The sequence below is a fragment of the Oncorhynchus clarkii genome, chromosome 32 (assembly GCF_045791955.1).
Source record: "Oncorhynchus clarkii lewisi isolate Uvic-CL-2024 chromosome 32, UVic_Ocla_1.0, whole genome shotgun sequence".
NCBI lineage: Eukaryota > Metazoa > Chordata > Actinopteri > Salmoniformes > Salmonidae > Oncorhynchus > Oncorhynchus clarkii.
The window spans coordinates 27363254-27387321 of record NC_092178.1 but is presented as its reverse complement, the minus strand read 5'-3'; the positions used below and the strand labels follow the sequence as shown (position 1 = coordinate 27387321).

The following is a 24068-nucleotide window of genomic DNA, read 5'->3' as shown; positions in this document are numbered from 1 at the left end:
TGTGTGTGTGTGTGTGTGCTGTGAAATGTACAAAAACATATGGGATTTACTCATGATATAAACTGAATGTAAGTACGACTGAAGCCTACGCTATGAATGGTTTCAACATCCATCGGGTACCCTGTCTGGCAAAGGAATAAAATGCCTTGGAATTACTATCCCTACCTCTATTGAGGCCATGTATAAAACTAAATATACTGAATTAATTGAGGTGATAACCTCTCACTGTAACAGGAAAGGTGGAAACAATTAAGATGAGTATTCTCCTCAGACTGCTATTCCTATTTCAGACGCTATCTGTTCTGGTCCCAGAATCCATATTTCAATAATAACATTGTCTAATTTCAAGGTTCCTATGGCAAGGTAATAAACCGAGGGTGGGGTACAAAACACTCAACTGCCAAAGGAATCAGGTCATCTATCAGGTCACCACTTTACGTGGTACCAGGTATGCAACTTTCACTGAAGACGGGAGGGGGGGGGGGGGGGGGGGGGGGGAGACATGTCATTTTAAAATAGCATTTTTGTCCCCCCAGTTTTATAATTGGAATGTGATACGAAATTAGGCAATGGGATGCTTTAGGACCATGCGAACGCCTCCGAGTGGTTGGGTAGGCTGTTTGGAGTGTTTCTTGGACTGGATGAAAAAATATATATTTAAAAAAAATGATGGCCCCCCCCACTTCTATAACAGAAGTTGTGTGAGGCCACCTGCCATTTATTTTACTAGGCAAGTCAGTTACAAACAAATTCTTATTTTCAATGATAGCCTAGGAACAGTGGGTTAACTGCCTTGTTCAGGGGAAGAACAACTGATTTTGAACTTGTCTGCTCAGGGATTTGATCTTGCAATCTTTCAGTTATAAGTCCAATTCTTTAACCACTAGGCTACCTGCCACCCCAGCTGTAGTGGGCAGTACAGAAGAGGTGATGGTCAGGATCAAAATGGTGAAGGCTTGCCAGTACCCATGTGGCGTAGTGCAATGTAAGAGAGAGAGGAAGTTTGTGTGTGTTGTTTTAAACACATTTTCTTCAATTCTACACATTTTGCCAAGGGGCTAAGTGAAATTGCAGTTTCAAAGCTAATTTCCTGCAATTCTACTTATTTTGCCATTGGGGCTGAGAGACATTGCCTTTTTAAAGCAAATTTACTGCAATTCACATTTTGCCATGTCTTATGTTGTGTTATAACATAACACGACAAAATCAATGAGGACACAATGCCATGGCATTTTTGGATTGTCACTGACTGTCTAGTTTGTATTTTGGTGATTTGTTAGTTTTCAAAGATGGTCTAATTTTAAAATATATATTGCTAATAGATGGTGCTATTATAATCTGATTTTTGTCGTTTAAAGCTGCAATATGTAACTTTTTGGGCGACTTGTTATAGATCTGTTATTCTCATTGAAAACAAGTCTAAGAAGCGTTCTTAAGTTGAGTTTTTGCTTATTTTACTTACGGTTTTGTACACCAGCTGAAAATGCAATATTTTTGTAAATGGAAAAGATGGTAAAACAATTCTCTACACTAGCTTTTTTTCTCACAAACTGAAATTAGGCAATCTATTACAGTTTTAGCAACTATGAAATGGCGGAGCAATTTCTGCACACCGACAGTGTCCTTGCACATGTGGTGCATACGTTGGATAAATCCAACGCATGCACCACACAGAACGCACTGCGTTTATATCTCTGTTATATTTCCCACTTTCTTAACCTCTGCCACTACAGGACACCGGCAGTCTCCTTGTTTTACCGAGGAATACCTTTATTTCTACCTGCCTCACAATCCACTGACACTGTTTCACTCCCCGCTGCCAGTAATCAGTAAAAAGTGATTCATTGGGTTGTAATTTCTTTACTAATTGGATGTGATTTATCTGTTCATTTTGATTTGTTGTGTATATAAATGTTTCTTCTTAGGGAGAGTTTAACCAATTATTACATTTCAGGGATCTGTTCATTGTGTTGCTGTTGACCACAATTTTTAGATTTTTATGTGGTGATTTTAAGACGCTAGAGAGTGCTGTGTTAGACATATTTTGGTAGGCTATTTCTATAACTCAGGTCCAACTAATTATAATAGGCTAATATTTTTTGTTATAAAGAAATGTGTATATATATTCTTAATGCCTATAGAATTAGCCTATACAGTCTGAGATTGGTTTGGATGCGGGTTTGATAGAAAAGTCAGGCTGTGTAGGCCTACCGTCCAGAGAGTTAAATAAAATATTATTAATTAGAGAGAAGTTGTCCTGATATTTGTTATACCTATCCATGCCGTCACAATCAATAAATCGGCCGGCTTTCCGCATTAGGCTACAATATTTTCTCCAGATAAGCCTAGGGCAATCCGCCGCACCATGTAGGTAGCTCATGAGTGTAAGTGTTTTCTATTCTGACGAAGGGGAGTAGTATGAAGGATCGGAGTAGTATGAAGGATCGGAGGACCAAAACGCAGTGTGGTAAGTGTTCATGTTTTTTAATGAATAACGAACACTGAACAAAACAATAACCGTGAAGTAAATCAAACCGAAACAGTCCCGTGTGGCACAGACACTAACACGGAAAATAAACACCCGCAACTCAAAAGTGAAACCAGGCTACCTAAGTACGATTCTCAATCAGGGACGATTGACAGCTGCCTCTGATTGAGAACCATACTAGGCCGAACACAGAAATCCCAAATTATAGAAAAACGAACATAGAAAATCCACTCAACTCACGCCCTGACCATACTAAAACAAAGACATAACAAAGGAACTAAGGTCAGAACGTGACAATGAGGTTGAAATTTGAGGAAGCTTACAATTTATCATACAATTTCTACCTGTGCCTGTCAGTTATAATTATTTGTATATGTGCATTTTCGTGGAACAGTTTAATTTTAATAATAACATTTTTGTTTCTCAAAATTATTTTCACGTGATTATTAATCCTTAATCTGAATTAAAATGACAATCTAAAAATTCGAACTCAACTAATGCAACAGCACCAGGTTTTGCCGTATGGACACATTGATACACTGATCCATCCGCGGCTAAAGAAATTAGCTCAGGCGGTGCGCTCCCTCACTCTTATCAGGACAGAGAAACCACACACATGCTCCTTGCTCACATGGAGCACTCCAAACAAAATACAATTAAAACATTTATAACTCTTACATGATGGTTATGAAATAAACCAAAACGTGTTTTTCACAAGTGTAGCAGGTTGTGAACTCTGCAAACAACGTTTCCACTCCAAGAATGTGAACGTTAAAGTACTGTAATATGTGGGGCGTAGAGCGTTGGGCCCTCCTAGGCCGTCATTGTAAATAAGAATTTGTTCTTAACTGATGGCAAAAACAAACAAAAAAAGCCAAATTACGGGATTAACGGTACATTTACTAGGCGTACTGATTACATATGTAATGGGGAATTGGTAGGAGAAAGCAGAGCACATTCTGGAGCGCTAAATCCATGCATTCTGGAGACACCGCCATATCTTCGCCACACACCCCTCCCCTTTTTCTTGTCTCATTATTTTGAGTTATACTTAAGACACATCATCTTCACACATTTTAGATGCAGTGACAGTCGCAACTCAATTATCAGCTAGCCCTATTGCCACGCGCACTGGCCAAATTGCTGACTTTCGAAATAGGCATAGGCCTATGTACTTGTGATTTTTTTGTTAACCTTTTTTAACTAGGCAAGTCAGTTAAGAACAATTTGTTATTTACAATGATTTCATAAATGGCTGGAACCAGAGATCAATATTTAATGACGAGATGCACATGTCTCCCCCCTAACAATGCGAGTCCTCCCAAAGGCGGGAATGCAGGCGACAAGTTTAGGTCTGCATATTATGCTCATACGAACGCATTGAGTTTATTCAGATTTTGGCGAGAGTGGGCCCTCTCGCTTCGTATCTTCCTCTCTGCTGAAACGAATGAGTACCATTTAAACTAATCTCTCAGTTGTTTGAAGTGGCCACAAGGAGCAATCAAGAGACTCCCACCCACTAGTATTTATTTGCTGACCCGCGATGGCTCATAACAATTGACCCAACTGGCAAGCGGATGGTTAGCTCATTTGGTTAAACGTTAAGAGTGTGGTGCTAATAACGGCAAAATCGAAAGCATAGATCCCAGTACTGGCCACGAGATGCCTTTTGAGTGTTCATAGTCTGTGCCACTCGTGGGTGTCCCCAAAGGTGCCACCGACATAAACCAAGAGGCTTGCCGAAATAGGTCAGTTGGGCCAGCATTATACTGAAGATCTAAACGTCTGATTCAGTCCCGGGTTTCGGCACATGATTTTGGAGGTAGGTTCCATCAGAAGTTCCCCTTAGACCACCTGGAGCATGTTCATAGCTTCGTGTGCTGCCCTCTTCCTCCGAAAGTAAGGATTGCCCTACTTTTAAGGATGACATTGTTAAATCATCGTCACTTCATAATAGGTTGTCACAAGACTGAGCTGCAGATACCCCTTCAGGTCGTTAGCACCACAGCGTGAGCTGACCACACGCCACCACATGAATTCATTCATTTACTAAGCTACTAAACCCTTATACTAATTTACAAAATGGAAGGGGGAAAGATTAAGATAATCTTTAACGAATATGCAAACAGTATGACCACAAGACGCTGCAGTAAATATAAGAAACAAGACAACGAGCCGGTGAGCGAAAAAACTATATTAAAAATGTTCGGAATTGCTTGTCCGCATTGAAATTGTGGTTTTAAAAAGGTGAGCAAACATTTTGAAACCTTGGGAAAGAAAATAGAAGACGTGACTACTACCATCCAGAACCTGGACACTACACTTAAGACAGCGGATGGCTGAGTGGGTGAACTGGAAGACAGGTGTGGTACTCCCGAAAGACCTCTCTTTCACTCTCCAAACCAACAATATTTCTGTGAGTCATGACAAATGTCAACATTTAGAATCGAGAGGAAATTGTGTGAATATATGGAGTACCAGAAAGCATGGAAAATTAGATATGCAGAAGTTCATTGAGCCCTTTACAAAATAACTATTGCATCTCCCACGCGGTTTGAACCTGGGAGTTCAGCACATCCACAGGGAGCTAGGTTCACCACCCATCGACCCCCCGTACGCCACTGAGGTCCATCGTCCTACGATTCCTGAGCTATCAAACCAAACAACTGTCCTCCACACAGCATGGCAAGCTAAAGAGCCGGTGATCCAGGAAAAACTGGTGTCGTTTGACCAACGAAAACAGAGAATATGCTGAAATCAAGAGGCAGCTGAAGAAGCAGCACATCTGATTCCAGTCACCTTTCCCCCGCCGCCCACTTTAAAGTATTCCTGCAGAGTGGCTGCGGATAGTCAACTTGGGCAACACAATCTTACACTCAATTCGTACAAAAGGTATTTCAGCAGATTTTGTGCACTTTTGCTTGTTTTTGTGTAGCTTAATTCATGTGAAAATACACACATTTTTGTGCAAATTAATTCGTAGGAAAATACATTTTTAGGGGGCAAACTTTGGAAAAACATATTTTGAAAGTTATTACAGCAATGCGTGATGGGCAATGGTATTCTGCACTGCCTTTTTTGTGACCCATATATATATTAAAATAAAATAAAAACGTGTTCACAACCCAATATTTTTAATCAACCAGGTTGTCACTTAAATAATTATTATATAATAGTAACCTTATAACCTTATATGCAATGGTGTCTGAGCTGTGCACATCCAAGGGCCAGCAGTACTGCCTTGTTCTGAGTGAATTGCAATTTTCCTAAGTCCCTCTTTGTGGCACCTGACCACACGACTGAACATTAGTCCATGTGAGACCTGCCTTCTTGATAGTGCTGTTAAGAAGACAGTGCAGTTTTATTATGGACAGACTTCTCCCCATCTTAGCTACTGTTGAATCAATATGTTTTGACCATGACAGTTTACAATCCAGGGTTACTCCAACCAGTTTAGTCACCTCAACTTGCTCAATTTCCATATTATTAATGACAAGATTTAGTTGAGGTTTAGGCTTTAGTGAATGATTTGTCCCAAATACAATAATTTTTTATTTTGAAATATTTAGCACTAACTTATTCCTTGCCACTCATTCTGAAACTAACTGCAGCTCTTTGTTAAGTGTTGCAGTCATTTCAGTCGCTGTAGTAGCTGATGTGTATGGTGATTCATCCGCGTACTTTACTTTACTCAAAGCCAGTGGCATGTCATTAGTAACTATAGAAAACAATAAGGGGCCTAGACAGCTGCCCTGGGGAATATCTGATTCTACCTGGATTATGTTGGAAAGGTTTCCATTGAAGAACACCCTCTGTGTTCTTTTAGATAGGTAACTCTAATATAAGAGGGGGTTGTAAAGCCATAACACATATATTTTTCCAGCAGCAGACCATGATCAATAATGTCAAAAGACGCACTGAAGTATAACAAAACAGCTCCCACAATCTTTATTTCACCAATTTCTCTCAGCTAATCATCAGTCATTTGTGTAAGAGCTTGTTGAATGTCCTTCCCTATAAGCGCGCTGAAGGTCTGTTGTCAATTGGTTTACTGTAAAATAGCATTGTATCTGGTAAAACACAATTTTTTCAAAAGTTTACTACGTGTTGGTAAAAGGCTGATTGGTCGGCTATTTGAGCCAGTAAAGGGGGCTGTACTATTCTATTCTTAGGTAGCGGAATTACTAGCTTCCATCCAGGCCTGAGGGCACACACTTTGTAGTAGGCTTAAATTGAAAATATGGCAAATAGGAGTGGCAATATCGTCCGCTATTATCCTCAGTAATTTTCCATCCAAGTTGTCAGACCCCGGTGGCTTCTCATTGTTGATAGACATCAATAATGTTTTCACCTCTTCCACACTCACTTTACGGAATTCAAAATTACAATTCTTGTATTTTATAATTTGGTCAGATATACTTGGATGTGTAATGTCATTGTTTGTTGCTGGCATGTCATGCCTAAGTTTGAAACCTTGTCAATGAAAAAATGATCAAAGTAGTTTACAAAATCAGTGGGTTTTGTGACGAATAAGACATCTGATTCAATAAATGATGTAACTGAGTTTGCCTTTTTGCCCAAAATGTAATTTAAGGTGGTCCAAAGCTTTTTACTATGACTCTTTATATAATTTATCTTTGTTTCATAGTATAGTTTCTTCTTCTTTTCTTCTGTTTAGTCAAATTATTTCTCAATTCGCAGTATGTTTGGCAATCGGTTGTGCTGCCAGACTTATTTGCCATACCTTTTGCCTCATCCCTTTCAACCATACAATATATAAATTCCTCATCAATAAAATCTAATTGTATTTGTCATATGCACCGAATACAATAGGTGTAGACCTTACAGTGAAATGCTTATTTAAAAGCCCTTAACTTCTTGATCCTACTTGAGACGCAGATGTCTCAACTAGGCACCTGGAAATGCAAATGCGCTACGCTAAATGCTAAATGTACTCGTTAAAACTCAAACCTTGATCAAAATTCACAAGCAGGGTATTGAATTAAAGCTACACTCGTTGTGAACCTAGCCAACAAGTCAGATTTTTAAAATGCTTTTCGGCGAAAGCATGAGAAGCTATTATCTGATAGCATGCAACACCTCAAAATGCCTGAATGCGACGTAAACAAAGACTTTGCTTATCCGGCGCTGCACAAAACGCAGAAATAAAATATAAAACATTCATTACCTTTGACGAGCTTCTTTCTTGGCACTCCTATATGCCCCATAAACATCACTATTGGGTCTTTTTTTCGTTTAAATCGGTCCATATATACCCAAAATAGCTTTCTATGGAAGCTGTGTCATTCAGAAAAAAACATTGTTTTTAAACGCTGCGTCATTTTTTTAAATTAAAAAAGTCGACGATAAACTTTCACAAAACACTTCGAAATACTTTTGTAATCCAACTTTAGGTATTAGTAAACGTTTATAATCTATCAAAATGATTACAGGGCGATGTATATTCAATAGCTCCTCGTCTGCAAATCAATGGCTGCCAATGTGCACATTGAAAACATCCTGGTGGAGACCGGAAGAAACGGAATCCAGATAGTTGGATTTTCCAACAAAAAATTCCATTGAAAATGACGACAATGTCGACATCGTGTGGAATTTGTATGAATTGCATGCAGGTCGATATTAAATTTTGTCCCCTTTTAACAACCCATGAAATTGACTTATGGAAATTATTTTTAGCTTTCAGAGAGCAGTTTTTCTTGCGTTTTTCAATGAAACACACGATCTGTTATAGTCACAGCCGTGATTTAACCAGTTTTAGAAACTTCAGAGTGTTTTCTATCCACACATACTAATCATATGCATATACTATATTCCTGGCATGAGTAGCAGGACGCTGAAAAGTTGCGCGATTTTTAACAGAATGTTCGAAAAGGAAGGGGTAGACTTAAGAGGTTTTAACCAACAATGCAGTTTTAAGAAAAATACCTAAAAAAAATAAGAATGAAAAGTAACAAATAATTAAAGAGCAGCAGTAGAATAACAATAGCAAGGCTATATACAGGGGGTACCGGTACAGAGCCAATGTGGGGGGCAGTCGAGGTAATTGAGGTAATATGTAGATGTAGGTCAGAGTTTTAAAGTGACTATGGATAGATAATAACAGAGAGTAGCAGCTGTGTAAAAGAGGGGGGGGGGGACAAAATAAATAGTCTGTATAGCCATTTGATTAGATGTTCAGGAGCCTTATGGCTTGGGGGTAGAAGCTGTTTAAAAGCCTCTTGGACCTAGACTTGGTGCTCTGGTAATGCTTGTCGTGCGGTAGCAGAGAGAACAGTGTATGACTAGGGTGGCTGGAGTCTTTGACCATTTTTAGGGCCTTCCTCTGACACCGCTTGGTATAGAGGTCCAGGGAGAGGATTGAAGCACCTTTGGCAGCGATTACAGCCTCGAGTCTTCTTGGATATGACGCTACAAGCTTGGCACACCTGTATTTGGGGAGTTTCTCACATTCTTCTCTGCAGATCCTCTCAAGCTCTGACATGTTGGATGGGAACATTGCTGCACAGCTATTTTCAGTTCTCTGCAGAGATGTTAGATCGGCTTCAATTCCGGGCTCTTGGCTGTGTGCTTAGGGTCATTGTCCGGTTGGAAGTTGAAACTTCGCCCCAGTCTGAGGTCCTGAGCACTCTGGAGCAGGTTTTCACCAAGGATCTCTACTTTGAGGCGTTCATCTTTCCCTCGATCTTTCAGTCCCTGCCGCTGAAAAACTTCCCCACTGCATGATGCTGCCACCACCATTCTTCACCGTAGAGATGTTGTAATGTATCCTCCAGATGTGACGTTTGGCATTCACGCCAAAAAGTAAAATCTTGGTTTCATCAGACAAGAGAATCTTGTTTCTCATGGTCTGAGTCCTTTACCTTTTGGCAAACTCCAAGTGGGCTATCATGTGCCTTTTACTGAGGAATGGCTTCTGTCTGACCACTCTACCATAAAGGCCTGATTGGTGGAGTGCTGCAGAGATGGTTGTCCTTCTGGAAGGTTTTCCCATCTCCACAGAGGAACTCGAGAGCTCTTTCAGAGGTACCATGGACACCTCCATGACCAAGGCCCTTCGCCCCGATTACTCAGTTTGGCCAGGCGGCCAGCTCTAGGAAGAGTCTTGGTGGTTCGAAACTTCTTCCATTTAAGAGTGTTCAGATCTGCACCTCGATACAATCCTGTTTCTGAGCTCTACTGACAATTCCTTCAACCTCATGGCTTGGTTTTTGCTCTGACATGCATTGTCAACTGTGGGACCTTATATAGAGTAGACAGGTGTGTGCCTTTCCAAATCATGTCCAATCAATTGAATTTACCACAGGTGGACTCCAATCAAGCTTTAGAAACATCTCAAGGATGATCAATGGAAACAGGATGCACCTGAGCTCAATTTCGAGTCTCATAGTAAAGGGTCTGAGTACTTATGTAAATAAGATACTTTTTTATTATATATATATATATATATATATATATATATATATATATATATATATATATATATACACACAGTGCCTTGCGAAAGTATTCGGCCCCCTTGAACTTTGCGACCTTTTGCCACATTTCAGGCTTCAAACATAAAGATATAAAACTGTATTTTTTTGTGAAGAATCAACAACAAGTGGGACACAATCATGAAGTGGAACGACATTTATTGGATATTTCAAACTTTTTTAACAAATCAAAAACTGAAAAATTGGGTGTGCAAATTGATTCAGCCCCTTTACTTTCAGTGCAACAAACTCTCTCCAGAAGTTCAGTGAGGATCTCTGAATGATCCAATGTTGACCTAAATGACTAATGATGATAAATACAATCCACCTGTGTGTAATCAAGTCTCCGTATAAATGCACCTGCACTGTGATAGTCTCAGAGGTCCGTTAAAAGCGCAGAGAGCATCATGAAGAACAAGGAACACACCAGGCAGGTCCGAGATACTGTTGTGAAGAAGTTTAAAGCCGGATTTGGATACAAAAAGATTTCCCAAGCTTTAAACATCCCAAGGAGCACTGTGCAAGCGATAATATTGAAATGGAAGGAGTATCAGACCACTGCAAATCTACCAAGACCTGGCCGTCCCTCTAAACTTTCAGCTCATACAAGGAGAAGACTGATCAGAGATGCAGCCAAGAGGCCCATGATCACTCTGGATGAACTGCAGAGATCTACAGCTGAGGTGGGAGACTCTGTCCATAGGACAACAATCAGTCGTATATTGCACAAATCTGGCCTTTATGGAAGAGTGGCAAGAAGAAAGCCATTTCTTAAAGATATCCATAAAAAGTGTTATTTAAAGTTTGCCACAAGACACCTGGGAGACACACCAAACATGTGGAAGAAGGTGCTCTGGTCAGATGAATCCAAAATTGAACTTTTTGGCAACAATGCAAAACGTTATGTTTGGCGTAAAAGCAACACAGCTCATCACCCTGAACACCATCCCCACTGTCAAACATGGTGGTGGCAGCATCATGGTTTGGGCCTGCTTTTCTTCAGCAGGGACAGGGAAGATGGTTAAAATTGATGGGAAGATGGATGGAGCCAAATACAGGACCATTCTGGAAGAAAACCTGATGGAGTCTGCAAAAGACCTGAGACTGGGACGGAGATTTGTCTTCCAACAAGACAATGATCCAAAACATAAAGCAAAATCTACAATGGAATGGTTCAAAAATGAACATATCCAGGTGTTAGAATGGCCAAGTCAAAGTCCAGACCTGAATCCAATCGAGAATCTGTGGAAAGAACTGAAAACTGCTGTTCACAAATGCTCTCCATCCAACCTCACTGAGCTCAAGCTGTTTTGCAAGGAGGAATGGGAAAAAATTTCAGTCTCTCGATGTGCAAAACTGATAGAGACATACCCCAAGCGACTTACAGCTGTAATCGCAGCAAAAGGTGGCGCTACAAAGTATTAACTTAAGGGGGCTGAATAATTTTGCACGCCCAATTTTTCCGTTTTTGATTTGTTAAAAAAGTTTGAAATATCCAATAAATGTCGTTCCACTTCATGATTGTGTCCCACTTGTTGTTGATTCTTCACAAAATATACAGTTTTATATCTTTATGTTTGAAGCCTGAAATGTGGCAAAAGGTCGCAAAGTTCAAGGGGGCCGAATACTTTCGCAAGGCACTGTATATACATTTTCAACAATTTCTAAAAACCTTATGTTTCCGCTTTGTCGTTATGGGGTAGATTGCTGAGATTTTTTATTTATTTAATCCAAATTAGAATAAGGCTGTAATGTAACAAAATATGGAAAAAGTAAAGGGGCCTGAATACTTTCCGAAGGCACTGTAACTGCTATATTGTGATCACTACATCAGATGAATATGGATACTGCTTTAAAAGCACTTTCTGCAGTACTAGTTAAGATGTGGTCAATACATGTTGATGATTCCATTCCTGTTTGTAACTACCCTGATAGGTTGACTGATAACCTGAAACACGTTGCAGGAACTGGTTATAGTTTGAAGCTTTTTCTTGAGTGGGCAGCTTGATGAAAGACAGTTTTCACAGCACTATAATAATGATATAAATTATATCAGCTTAAAAAAGGGATTATTTACAACCGATAGGGTACGAGATGTTGGGAATAGTGGCATAGGAGAGTCTGAAATTAATTAAATACCTTATCCCTAAGCTGTTTTTAATTTCAGCAGCAATTTCCAGTGAGAAATTCTCTTTCATATCTTTCAAATGTTCATATCTAGGAGACAGAATGCGCCTCCTTCCTGAGAGGTATGGTGGCTGCGTGGTCCCATGGTGTTTATACTTGCGTACTATTGTTTGTACAGATGAACGTGGTACTTTAGGCGTTTGGAAATTGCTCCCAAGGATAAACCAGACTTGTGGAGGTCTACAATTTTCTTCTGAGGTCTTGGCTGAATTCTTTTGATTTTCCCATGATGTCAAGCAAAAAGGCACTGAGTTTGAAGGTAGGCCTTGAAATACATCCACAGGTACACCTCCAATTGACTCAAATTATGTCAATTAGCCTATCAGAAGCTTCTAAAGCCTGTAGCAAAAACCAAAATAAATCAGACCCCTACCACAGCAGCCAACCCAGACCCAGAGCCACATCCTTGGGATCTGGGATCAACCATTGACTGGGGAATACAGGAAGAAACTGCCACATCAGGAAGTGACCAGCAGGGGGAGCTGAATGAACAACAGTGGAAAGAACTGGAAATAAAGCAAGAACCAACCTGCGTGAAAATTAAGAGGGAGTGGTATGAGCAGCCTTACCAAACCCACGCCAAAACGGAAGAAGATGTATGGGCATCTGTGCTGCAAGACCTAAAACTGGATTGAGTAATAATGACTTTTGCACTTACAGGCAAAGTCAGTTGCACTCACAGGCAAAGTGAATTGCACTCCCGAACATCTTCCCCCAAACTGAGTGTCTAAAAGAGATATTAAAGGAGGAGAGATCAGTGCCTAGCCATGATCCTCAACATATATGATTTGGATATCATAGAGAATCAGCAGACAAGGTAAATTACTTTATACTATACTCTGTTTGTATTGACTACTTCGACATTAAGGCACGAGCAAACTATTGACTGGTATATCTTAATAATTGTATTGTACTCTGGAAGCTCACTCAAGAAGCGAACGACGTTGAGTAGGAGAGAACTTTACCCCTCAACTGAGCGAGGTGTATAGAACTCTTGAGATCAACAAGTTCCATCTTTTGGGTGCCAGAGACGATTACAGTTTGGCGAGATTGAAAAAGCCCAGAAATAAGTAAGCCTCGTAGTAGCCAAGGGTCGACAAAAGGAAATCAATATCTAAACAGTAGGCAGTAAAAAGTGTAACCATAGGAAATTCGGACTAAATAAGAAATTATAGTATTATAAACAGCGGAGGCTGCCAAAATATTACTACTCTTATAAAGACCAGTTTCGGGAAGGACCAAGGGAATAGAGTGTTAAGGTAAATATATGGTTATTTGCTTAAGAGTTATAAGAAGTGTTTTGAGCGAATTATATTTGCAGTATTATCTGGCATAGTATAGCACATTAAGGATTGATTGAGCATTATTGATGTAATAGGACTGTATAACCATTGAATTGTAATAACGTGTATAAGACAAAAACAGTGACACTTAATAAAAGCTTGAAACTTTGACAACTAGGCCAGATTAACGATCTGGAGAGCAAACACCTTTGACACTCTCACTGAACAGAAAGTGACCCTGGTTATAGGTTAAAGTGATTGCACCAAAGAATATTTCATTGTGTGGACAATAATATATCTTTGGAAAAGTCAATACATATAACAATACCAGTTTCCAAGTGACTACTAGCTGACGAGCATAATAACTAACAGAAGATAAGTTATTAGGTATTGATATATAAAGGAAGAAGACACAAGGTTAGGGAGTATAGGAAGAATCTATAAACATAAAGTAATAAAGTACTCATCTATCCAAGGCCCCATACTAGACCAGGAAATAAGGGAGTGACAACGTGAACGAAGGAACAAACCCAACTCACGCGAAGGGCCATTACGAATAAATAGAAGGGTTGGTAGGGCCGCACGGCTAGGCCCTTGTTACACCGAAGTGACTAAAATCCTAAAGTACTCTGCCTAGCCAGAGGACGGGATAGAGGCTTTTGCTGCAGGCGACGGGCAAAAGTCAGCACCGTGACAAGCCATGGCATAATTTTCTGTCATTTTCCAAGCAGTTTAAAGGCACAGTCAACTTCGTGTATGTACACTTCTGACCCACTGGAATTGTGATACAGTGAAATAATCTGTCTGTAAACAATTGTTGGAAAAATGACCGACTTACCAAAACTATAGTTTGTTTACAAGAAATGTGTGGAGTGGTTGAAAAACGAGTTTTAATGACTCCAACCTAAGTGTGTTAACTTCCGACTTCAACTGTCGCTTAGTTGATTGTAGTGAAGACTCATTATAGTTGCAAATACCAGGTAGTTGCACTAGGGGGATTTAAACCAAACAGATATGTTTTGCATGTCATCTGTTTTCCCACATTTATTGCTGAATGAATTTCCCATCATGAAAATGTATCCCCATTCCTCAATCAAACACCTTCATCGTTGCCAGAAACAAACGGACAAACACAGCTTTGTACTCCAATCTGGCAAACCTTATAAAGTCTGACATAGCACCACTATCCCAAAGTATTAAGTAAAAACAAGCATAGAAAACAGCATTGGAATGAATTTAAAATATAAAAACGTAAGGCTACTATTATAAGTATTTCAGTGACAACCTGGTTGATTAACAATATTGGGTTGTTAACAAGTGTTTTAATATGCATGTATGGATGTGGGACACAAAAAAATAGGTGTAGAACACCATTGCCCAAAATGCATTGCTCCAATAACTTTCAAAACAGTGTTCTGAAGTTTGCCCCCCCCCCCCAATAAAATCTATTTTCCTGTGAATGAAGTCACACACAAATGTGTGTCTTTTCACACTAATTAAGCCACACAAATATGCAAAAAATACTAAATCTGCAGAAATACTTTTTGTACAGATTTGCACGAATTGATTGTGAGATTGTGTTGGCTTTTCAAACAAGTGTATGAAAAGTATTATAGATTCCTACACACATTCCACATCAATAATAACAAAAGAGAAATAAACGTAAACATATTTACAAAAAAGAAGCGAAAGAGAGCTGTTCATTCAAACCTTTTGGCTCGACTGCATCAAAGCCATCCATCCTGAAATCCTTTATCTGTTTTGTGTTCAGCTATTCTTAATTTGAGCACACATTATGTCTATCCAATGTAGACTATAGTGGCAAGAAAAAGTATGTGAACCCATTGGAATTACCTGGATTTCTGCATAAATTGGTCATCACATCTGACTTTGTCTATTGTAAGTCAGAACAATTGACAAACAGTGTGCTTAAATTAATAACAAACAAATTATTTTACTTGCCTATATTAAATGCATCATTTAAACATTCACAGTGTAGGTTGTAATAAGTATGTGAACCCCTAGGCGAATGACTTCTCCAAAAGCTAATTGGAGTCAGGAGTCAGCTAACCTGGAGTCCAGTCAATAAGACGAGATTGGAAATGTTGGTTAGAGCTGCCTTGCCCTATAAAAAAAACACACAATTTGAGTTTGCTATTCACAAGAATCATTGCCTGATGTGAATCATGCCTCAAACAAAAGAGATCTCAGAAGACCTAAGATTAAGAATATTTGACTTGCATAAAGCTGGAAAGGGTTGCAAAAGTATCACTTCAAGCCTTGATGTTCATCAGTCCATGGTAAGACCAATTGTCTATAATTGGAGAAAGTTCAGGACTGTTGCTAGGAGTGGTCGTCCTGCAAAGATGACTGCAAGAGCACAGTGCAGAATGCTCAATAAGGTTAAGAAGAATCTTAGCGTGTCAGCTAAAGACTTGCAGAAATCCCTGGAACATGCCAACATCTCTGTTGACAAGTCTACGATACGTAAAACACTAAACAAGAATGGTGTTCATGGGAGGACACCACGGAAGAAGCGACTGCTGTCCAAAAAAAACATTGCTGAATGTCTGAAGTTTGCAAAAGTGCACCTGGATGTTCCACAGCACTACTGACAAAATATTCTGTGGATAGATGAAACTACAGTTGAGTTGTTTGGAAGGATCACACAACACTATCTGTGGAGAAAAAAGGCACAGCACACCAACTTCAAAACCTCCTCCCAACTGTAAAGTATGGTGGAGGGAGCATCATGGTTTGGTGCTGCTTTGCTGGCTCAGGGCCTGGACAGCTATCATTGATGGAAAAATGAATTCTCAAGTTTATCAAGACATTTTGCAGGAGAATGTTAGGCTATCTGTCCACCAATTGAAGCTCAACAGAAGTTAGGTGATGCAACAGGACAACGACCCAAAACATAGAAGTAAAACATAAATGCTTCAACAGAAGAAAATATGCCTTCTGGAGTGGCCCAGTCAGTCCTGACCTCAACCTGATTGCCATGCTGTGGCATGACCTGAGGAGAGAAGTACACACCAGACATCCCAAGAATATTGCTGAAATGAAACAGTTTTGTAAAGAGGAATGGTCCAAACCACAACCTGACCGTTGTGCAGGTCTGATCCGCAACTACAGAAAATGTTTGGTTGAGGTTATGTCACGGTCTTCCTCCTCTTCAACTGAAGAGGAGAGGCGAGAAGGATCAGAGGACCAAAATGTGGCCTGGTATGTGTTCATAGTGAATATTTAATTAAAGAAAGTACTGAACACTGCATACTAAAACAATAAACCAATAACGACCGTGAAGCTACAAATGAGAACTGTGCTGACACAAGCAACTAGCATAGACAATCACCCACAAACAAACAGTGCAACCCAGGCTACCTAAGTATGATTCTCAATCAGAGACAACTAATGACACCTGCCTCTGATTGAGAACCATACTAGGCCGAAAACATAGAAATGCCCCAAAACATAGAAAAACCAACATAGACTGCCCACCCAACTCACGCCCTGACCATACTAAATAAATACAAAACAAAGGAAATAAAGGTCAGAACGTGACAGGTTATTGCTGCCACAGCCAGTTATTCAATTCAAGAGTTCACATACTTTTCCCACCCTGTACTGTGAATGTACACTGTGTTCAATAAATACTTGTTTTTTTACCTTTATTTAACCAGGCAAGTCAGTTAAGAACAAATTCTTATTTTCCATGACAGCCTAGGAACAGTGGGTTAACTGCTTTGTTCAGGGGTAGAACAACAGATTTTTACCTTGTCAGCTCAGGGATTCGACCTTGAAACGCTCTAACCACTAGGCTACCTGCCACCCCACGGTATGAGAACATAAACATTTTTGTGTGTTCTTAGTTTAAGCAGACTGTGTTTGTCTAGTGTTGTGAGCTAGATGAAGATCAGATCAAATTGTATAACCAATTTATGTAGAAATCCAGGTATTTCCAAAGGGTTCACATACTTTTTCTTGCCACTGTATGTACACAACATGGGGCTATACTTTTGCTTAGACCCAGGCAGACCTGGCACAATTAGCCACTATGCTAAGTACGACCATCTGAGCACAAAATTATATCCAGCAACAGAATTCTGTATCAGCCAATTAAAATCAGCGTCAGCGTAGTTGGACTTGATTCAACACTTTTTCACAAAAGTGTCCAGAAGTCCACCAGCACGTTCTGATAATCAAACTACGTAGATCACAAGAGGTATGTTACTGGACAAATAGTTCATAGCATAGAGCGCCACGCAGATTGGGATGGGTTTTTTTTCTCCTTTGAAATGTACAATTACAGTGCCTTGCGAAAGTATTCGGCCCCCTTGAACTTTGCGACCTTTTGCCACATTTCAGGCTTCAAACATAAAGATATAAAACTGTATTTTTGTGTGAAGAATCAACAACAAGTGGGACACAATCATGAAGTGGAACGACATTTATTGGATATTTCAAACTTTTTTAACAAATCAAAAACTGAAAAATTGGGAATGACACACTTTCATCTGCACAACATCTATAGACCTTCATCGCTGTACTGAAAATGACGTATTTGGGTGTTTTTGGAGCCTTTGTTCATGTTTATCTGTGCCTCTGCAGCTGTAGAACGAGCGTAAAAAAGTTTATCGCTGGTGGATAAGTTTCTCAAATCAAAGTGAAATTGTTAAAAAAAAAGTGTCTGCACACTTCTGTAACATGGCATTTACCTTAAAAATAGAATTATGTTGAAAAAGGGAACTTGTCCTTTAATTCAAAGGTTCTTTATCGGGCAAGAGTTCTCCATGGACCTTAAGCACTGAGGAAGAACCATTTATGAACCTTTATTTCTGTCTGTATTGGCTGGTACAACTGTGAAACCAGACACGTGCCCAAAAGGGGCAGGAGTGAGGTGTAAAAAAAACAAGTCAGCGCATCCCACCATGACCATACACTTCTTAAGAAGATGATTAGAGTCTCTGTCTCAACTGTACTTAGGCAGATCCTCTCTCAATCTCTATCTTGAACATGAGAGCCCAATTCCGGGGAGTTCTCACCTTGGCGCTCATGGTCGCCGTGTGCGCATTGCTCTATGTGCTCCTGTATGGACAAATCTCTGATCATAGCATCGGGTATGTATTCTGCACCAACAAATAGCAATATATCTGACTTGTTTAGCTAGTCAACGGACGGTATTTAGCCTTTAAGATGACACATTGTGGGGGACATTCACAACAAGGATAAAAACTCACAAGTAAAACTCAAACTCAATCATATTTTTTTCTTGATCCAATTGTTGTATTTGATGCCTATTTGAGGCATTTGACCACATAAATATAAATGAAAATGAGTTAATTACAGTGCACATATTACTGTGTAATTAAGTATATTCATTCTTACACTAATTGCACTGTACAGCAGTAACCATAACACTGCAGTGTATTTAGTGTAAAAATTATTGATTACAATACTTGTTCAACTGTACTTGCATTAATAATTACATATTAATAATGACATGTAATAATGGATAATAATTATTACTGTTTGATTTGATCATAATGTTCCAAAAAAGAGGTGAAATGATGAAGGGAAACTGATGTTTTCTGATACTTTCAAAATACATTTGTAGCCCAACATTTTTCTCTATGGTTTTGTCTGAAAAAAAATATTTTTTAAACATTGAAGTGCTAGTAAGATATTGTCATTATTGTGTGTATGGATCCTATCGTTCCGTTGATAGAATCCTAGATTTACATGACATCAGTGCATGACTAAGTGAAAATTCGACCTCAGTGGAAGTTAGGATTTACCTCTGAAGGCTGTTAAAATTGGCCAGCTAAAGGGACATTTTACCACTTTTTTGACATCATATTCATAATTTCTTTGCACCATAACAGTGTTTCAATGTAGCCTATAAATCTGAATCTAAAATTGTATAACTGAAAAAACAAAGATGTTCTGTACTCAAAAAGATAAGAAGAAAATATAATGAGAAAACCCCCTATGATGTCATCTTTTATATTGTTTAGCTATTTTCAAAAACTACAACTAGCTCCTCGGGGAGGGCGTCTCTGCGAAACGAATTGTCCTTGTAAAAATACAACAAGAGATGTTTTTACGGCTGGATCCGGGTCTGCACACAAGGAGACCCCCATGCTCCGGCTGCAAAAAAAGGACTTCAAGCAATATCCCATCTGGGCTTCTGAGGATGTTTATGTCCGGGACAAGCAAAAGAGGCAGATGGTAAGCATGTGTGTTTTAGAGTAGACCGTCACTGGTCAAGGATATGCAAATCATTCACAAATATCCTAGATAAACTGTATATGTGTGTGTGTGTGTGTGTGTGTGTGTGTGTGTGTGTGTGTGTGTGTGTGTGTGTGTGTGTGTGTGTGTGTGTGTGTGTGTGTGTGTGTGTATGTGTGTGTGTGCCAGACCTGTCCCCAGTCTCTGAGGAACTCCCAGAACACAGGCTTCAAGCAGGCCTTTATATCAGACATCCAGATGTACCTCCACGGAGAACTACTCAACGTGTCAGAGTGGAACAGACTAGCCTACTTCAATAACCCCTTTGGCTTTATGGACTACAATAACTACACAGGTGTGTGTGTCCAGGAGTAGAACTATCATTTGTCAGGCAGCTCAGCTCATAGAGCCAACTCCCTCTCCAGCTGTGTAGACTTTTGAATACGAGATATAATGACACCTACTTTCATTATTTACAGTGCCTTTGGAAAGTTTTCAGACCCCTTGAATTTTTCCTCATTTTGTTACGTTACAGCTTTAATCTAAAATGGATTAAATAAATATATATATTTTTTTAAATGTTTTAAAAACAAAAAAAATGAAATACCTTATTTACATAAGTATTCAGACCCTTTGCTATGAGACTTGATATTGAGCTCAGGGGTGCATCCTGTTTCCATTGATCATCCTTAAGATGTTTCCACAACTTTATTGGAGTCCAACCGTGGTCAATTCAATTGATTGGACATGATTTGGAAAGGCACACAACTGTCTACAGTTGAAGTCGGAAGTTTACATACACTTAGGTTGGAGTCATTAAAACTTGTTTTTCAACCACTCCACAAATTTCTTGTTAACAAACTATAGTTTTGGCAAGTCGGTTAGGACATCTACTTTGTGCATGACACGGGTAACTATTCCAACAACTGTTTACAGACAGATTATTTCACTTATAATTAATTGTATCACAATCCCAGTGGGTCAGATGTTCACATTCACAAAGTTGACTGTGACTTTAAACAGCTTGGAAAATTCCAGAAGATTATGCCATGGCTTTAGAAGCTTCTGATAGGCTAATTGACATAATGTGAGTCAATTGGAGGTGTACCTGTGGATGTATTTCAAGGCCTACCTTCAAACTCAGTGCCTCTTTGCTTGACATCATGGGAAAATTAAAAGAAATAAGCCAAAACCTCAGAAGAAAATTGCAGACCTCCACAAGTCTTGTTCGTTATTGGGAGAATTTCCAAACGGCTGAAGGTACCACATTCATCTGTACAAACAATAGGACGCAAGTATAAACAGCATGGGACCACGCAGCCATCATACCGCTCAGGAAGGAGACGCGTTCTGTCTCCTAGAGACGAACGTACTTTAGTGCGAAAAGTGCAAATCAATCACAGAACAACAGCAAAGGACCTTGTGAAGATGCTGGAGGAAACAGGTACAAAAGTATCTATATCCACAGTAAAATGAGCCCTATATATACATAGCCTGAAAGGCGCTCAGCAAGGAAGACGCCACTGCTCCAAAACCGCCATTAAAAAAGCCAGACTACGGTTTGCAACTGCTCATGGGTACAAAAATCGTACTTTTTGGAGAAATGTCCTCTGGTCTGATCAAACAAAAATAGAACTGTTTGGCCAAAATGACCATTGTTATGTTTGGAGGAATAAGGGGGAGGCTTGCAAGCCGAAGAACACCATCCCAACCATTACGCACGGGGGTGGCAGCATCATGTTGTGGGGGTGCTTTGCTTCAGGAGGGACTGGTCCACTTCACAAAATAGATGGCATCATGAGGAAGGAAAATTATGTGGATATATTGAAGCAACATCTCTAGACATCAGCCAGGAAGTTAATTGAGTGTACTTAAACTTTTGACCCACTTGGAATTTGATGAAAGAAATAAAAGCTGAAAGAAATCATTCCTCTCTACTTTTATTCTGACATTTCACATTCTTAAAATAAAGTGGTGATCCTAACTGACCTAAGACAGGGAATTGTTACTAGGATTAAATGTCATGAATTGTGAAAAACTGAGTTTAAATGTATTTGCTAAGGTGTATGTAATCTTCTGACTTCAACTATATATAAGGTCCCAAAATTGACAGTGCATGTCAGAGCAAAAACCAAGCCATGAGGTCGAAGGAATTGTCCGTGGAGGTCTGAGACAGGATTGTGTCGAGCCGCAGATCTGGGGAAGAGTACCAAAACATTTCTACAGCATTGAAGGTCCCCAAGAACACAGTGGCCTCCATCATTCTTAAATGGAAGAAGTTTGTAACCGGCAAGACTCTTCATAGAGCTGGCCGCCCGGCCAAACTGAGCAATCGGGGGATAAAGGCCTTGGTCAGGGAGGTGACCAAGAACTCGATGGTCCCCATGACAGAGCTCTAGAGTTTATCTGTGGAGATGGGAGAACCTTCCAGAAGGACAACCATCTCTGCAGCACTCCACCAATCAGGCCTTTGTGGTAAATTGGCCAGACGGAAGCCACTCCTCAATGAAAGGAACTTGCTTGGAGTTTGCCAAAAGGCACCTAAAGACTCTGATCATGAGAAACAAGATTCTCGGGTCTGATGAAACCAAGATTGAACTCTTTGGCCTGAATGCCAAGCGTCTGGAGGAAACCTGGCACCATCCCTAAGGTGAAGCATGGTGGTTGCAGCATCATGCTGTGAGGGTGTTTTTAAGAGGCAGGGACTGGGAGAATAGTCAGGATTGAGGAAAAGATGAACGGAGTAAAGTACAGAGAGATCCTTGATGAAAACCTGCTCCAGGGTGCTCAAGACCTCAGACTGGGGCACAGATTCACCTTCCAACAGGACAACATCCCTAAGCACACAGCAAAGCAATTGCAGGAGTGGCTTTGGGACAAGTCTAAATGTCCTTGAGTGGCCCAGCTAGAGCCCGGACTTGAACCCAATCAAACATCTCTGGAGAGTCCTGATAATAGCTGCACAGCAACACTCCCCATCCAATCTGACAGAGCTTGAGAGGATCTGCAGAGAAGAATGGGAGGAACTCCCCAAATACAGGTGCGCCAAGCGTGTAGCGTCGTACCTAAGACTCAAGGCTGTAATCGCTGCCAAAGGTGTTTCAACAAAGTACTGCGTGAAGGGTCTGAATACTTATGTAAGTGTGATTTTATTTATTTTTTTAAATGTATTAGCAAACATTTCTAAAAACCTGTTGTTGTTCTGTCATTATGGGGTATTCTGTGTAGATTTATGAGGGGGGAAAACGATTTAATACATTTTAGAATAAGGCTTTAGAATAAGGCTTTAACCTAACAAAATGTTGAAAAAGTCAAGGGGTCTGAATACTTTCCGAAGGCACTGTATCCTTTGGTACTTATCATACCTGGCTAGATCACAAAATAATACGGCGTTAAAGAGGGCAGGTCTACATTGGCTAAAGGAGTGCATTGGGCTTATTACCGCCCAGTAGTAAAATGACACGTGACCGTTGAGTTACGGTAATCTCCTTTTATGCACACTGGCCATGTGTTGGTAGTACCCAACTCACTAAACAATCATCAGGTCACTTTTGGTTGGGTATTCAGGGCTCTGTGGTCCCTCTAACCACTCTGACATCAATGCAAATACAATGGAAAATCACACCAAACACTTAAAACTCACCGTGATTGACAAATTTGAAGAAAGACGTTCAACATTAGATTGAAACTGAGTGGAAAACATGGGAGTTGTGGATGTTGTTTCAAAGCCTAACAGCTAAAGCCTAACATAAGGAAATTGACAGCTTTCTAAGGGGATTTATTCATTCAAAACACCCATACCCATATTAGAGCTTAAGCATATGCGTAGGCCCATGCTTTTGTAATTGCCTTTGAGTATGGTCAGTATTATTATTACTGGATGTACTGTTTACCTTAATGCTACTCTTCAAACATTCTATCCATGAGTCTGGGAGACAACATACAGTGCCTTGCGAAAGTATTCGGCCCCCTTGAACTTTGCGACCTTTTGCCACATTTCAGGCTTCAAACATAAATATATAAAACTGTATTTTTTTGTGAAGAATCAACAAGTGGGACACAATCATGAAGTGGAACGACATTTATTGGATATTTCAAACTTTTTTAACAAATCAAAACCTGAAAAATTGGGTGTGCAAAATTATTCAGCCCCTTTACTTTCAGTGCAGCAAACTCTCTCCAGAAGTTCAGTGAGGATCTCTGAATGATCCAATGTTGACCTAAATGACTAATGATGATAAATACAATCCACCTGTGTGTAATCAAGTCTCCGTATAAATGCACCTGCACTGTGATAGTCTCAGAGGTCCGTTAAAAGCGCAGAGAGCATCATGAAGAACAAGGAACACACCAGGCAGGTCCGAGATACTGTTGTGAAGAAGTTTA

The 24068-nt window shown here is 39.8% G+C and overlaps 1 protein-coding gene across 1 annotated transcript in view; it reads left to right on the top strand.

Annotated features, from left to right (window-relative positions):
* LOC139391923 (alpha-N-acetylgalactosaminide alpha-2,6-sialyltransferase 2-like) overlaps nucleotides 1-24068 on the top strand; it is a 69100-nt gene that overhangs the window by 28662 nt on the left and 16370 nt on the right. Inside the window, exons 7-8 of the mRNA XM_071139533.1 lie at nucleotides 19547-19682; nucleotides 19872-20037. Of these exons, the coding sequence (XP_070995634.1) occupies nucleotides 19547-19682; nucleotides 19872-20037 (302 nt within the window). The remainder of the gene's footprint in view (nucleotides 1-19546; nucleotides 19683-19871; nucleotides 20038-24068) is intronic.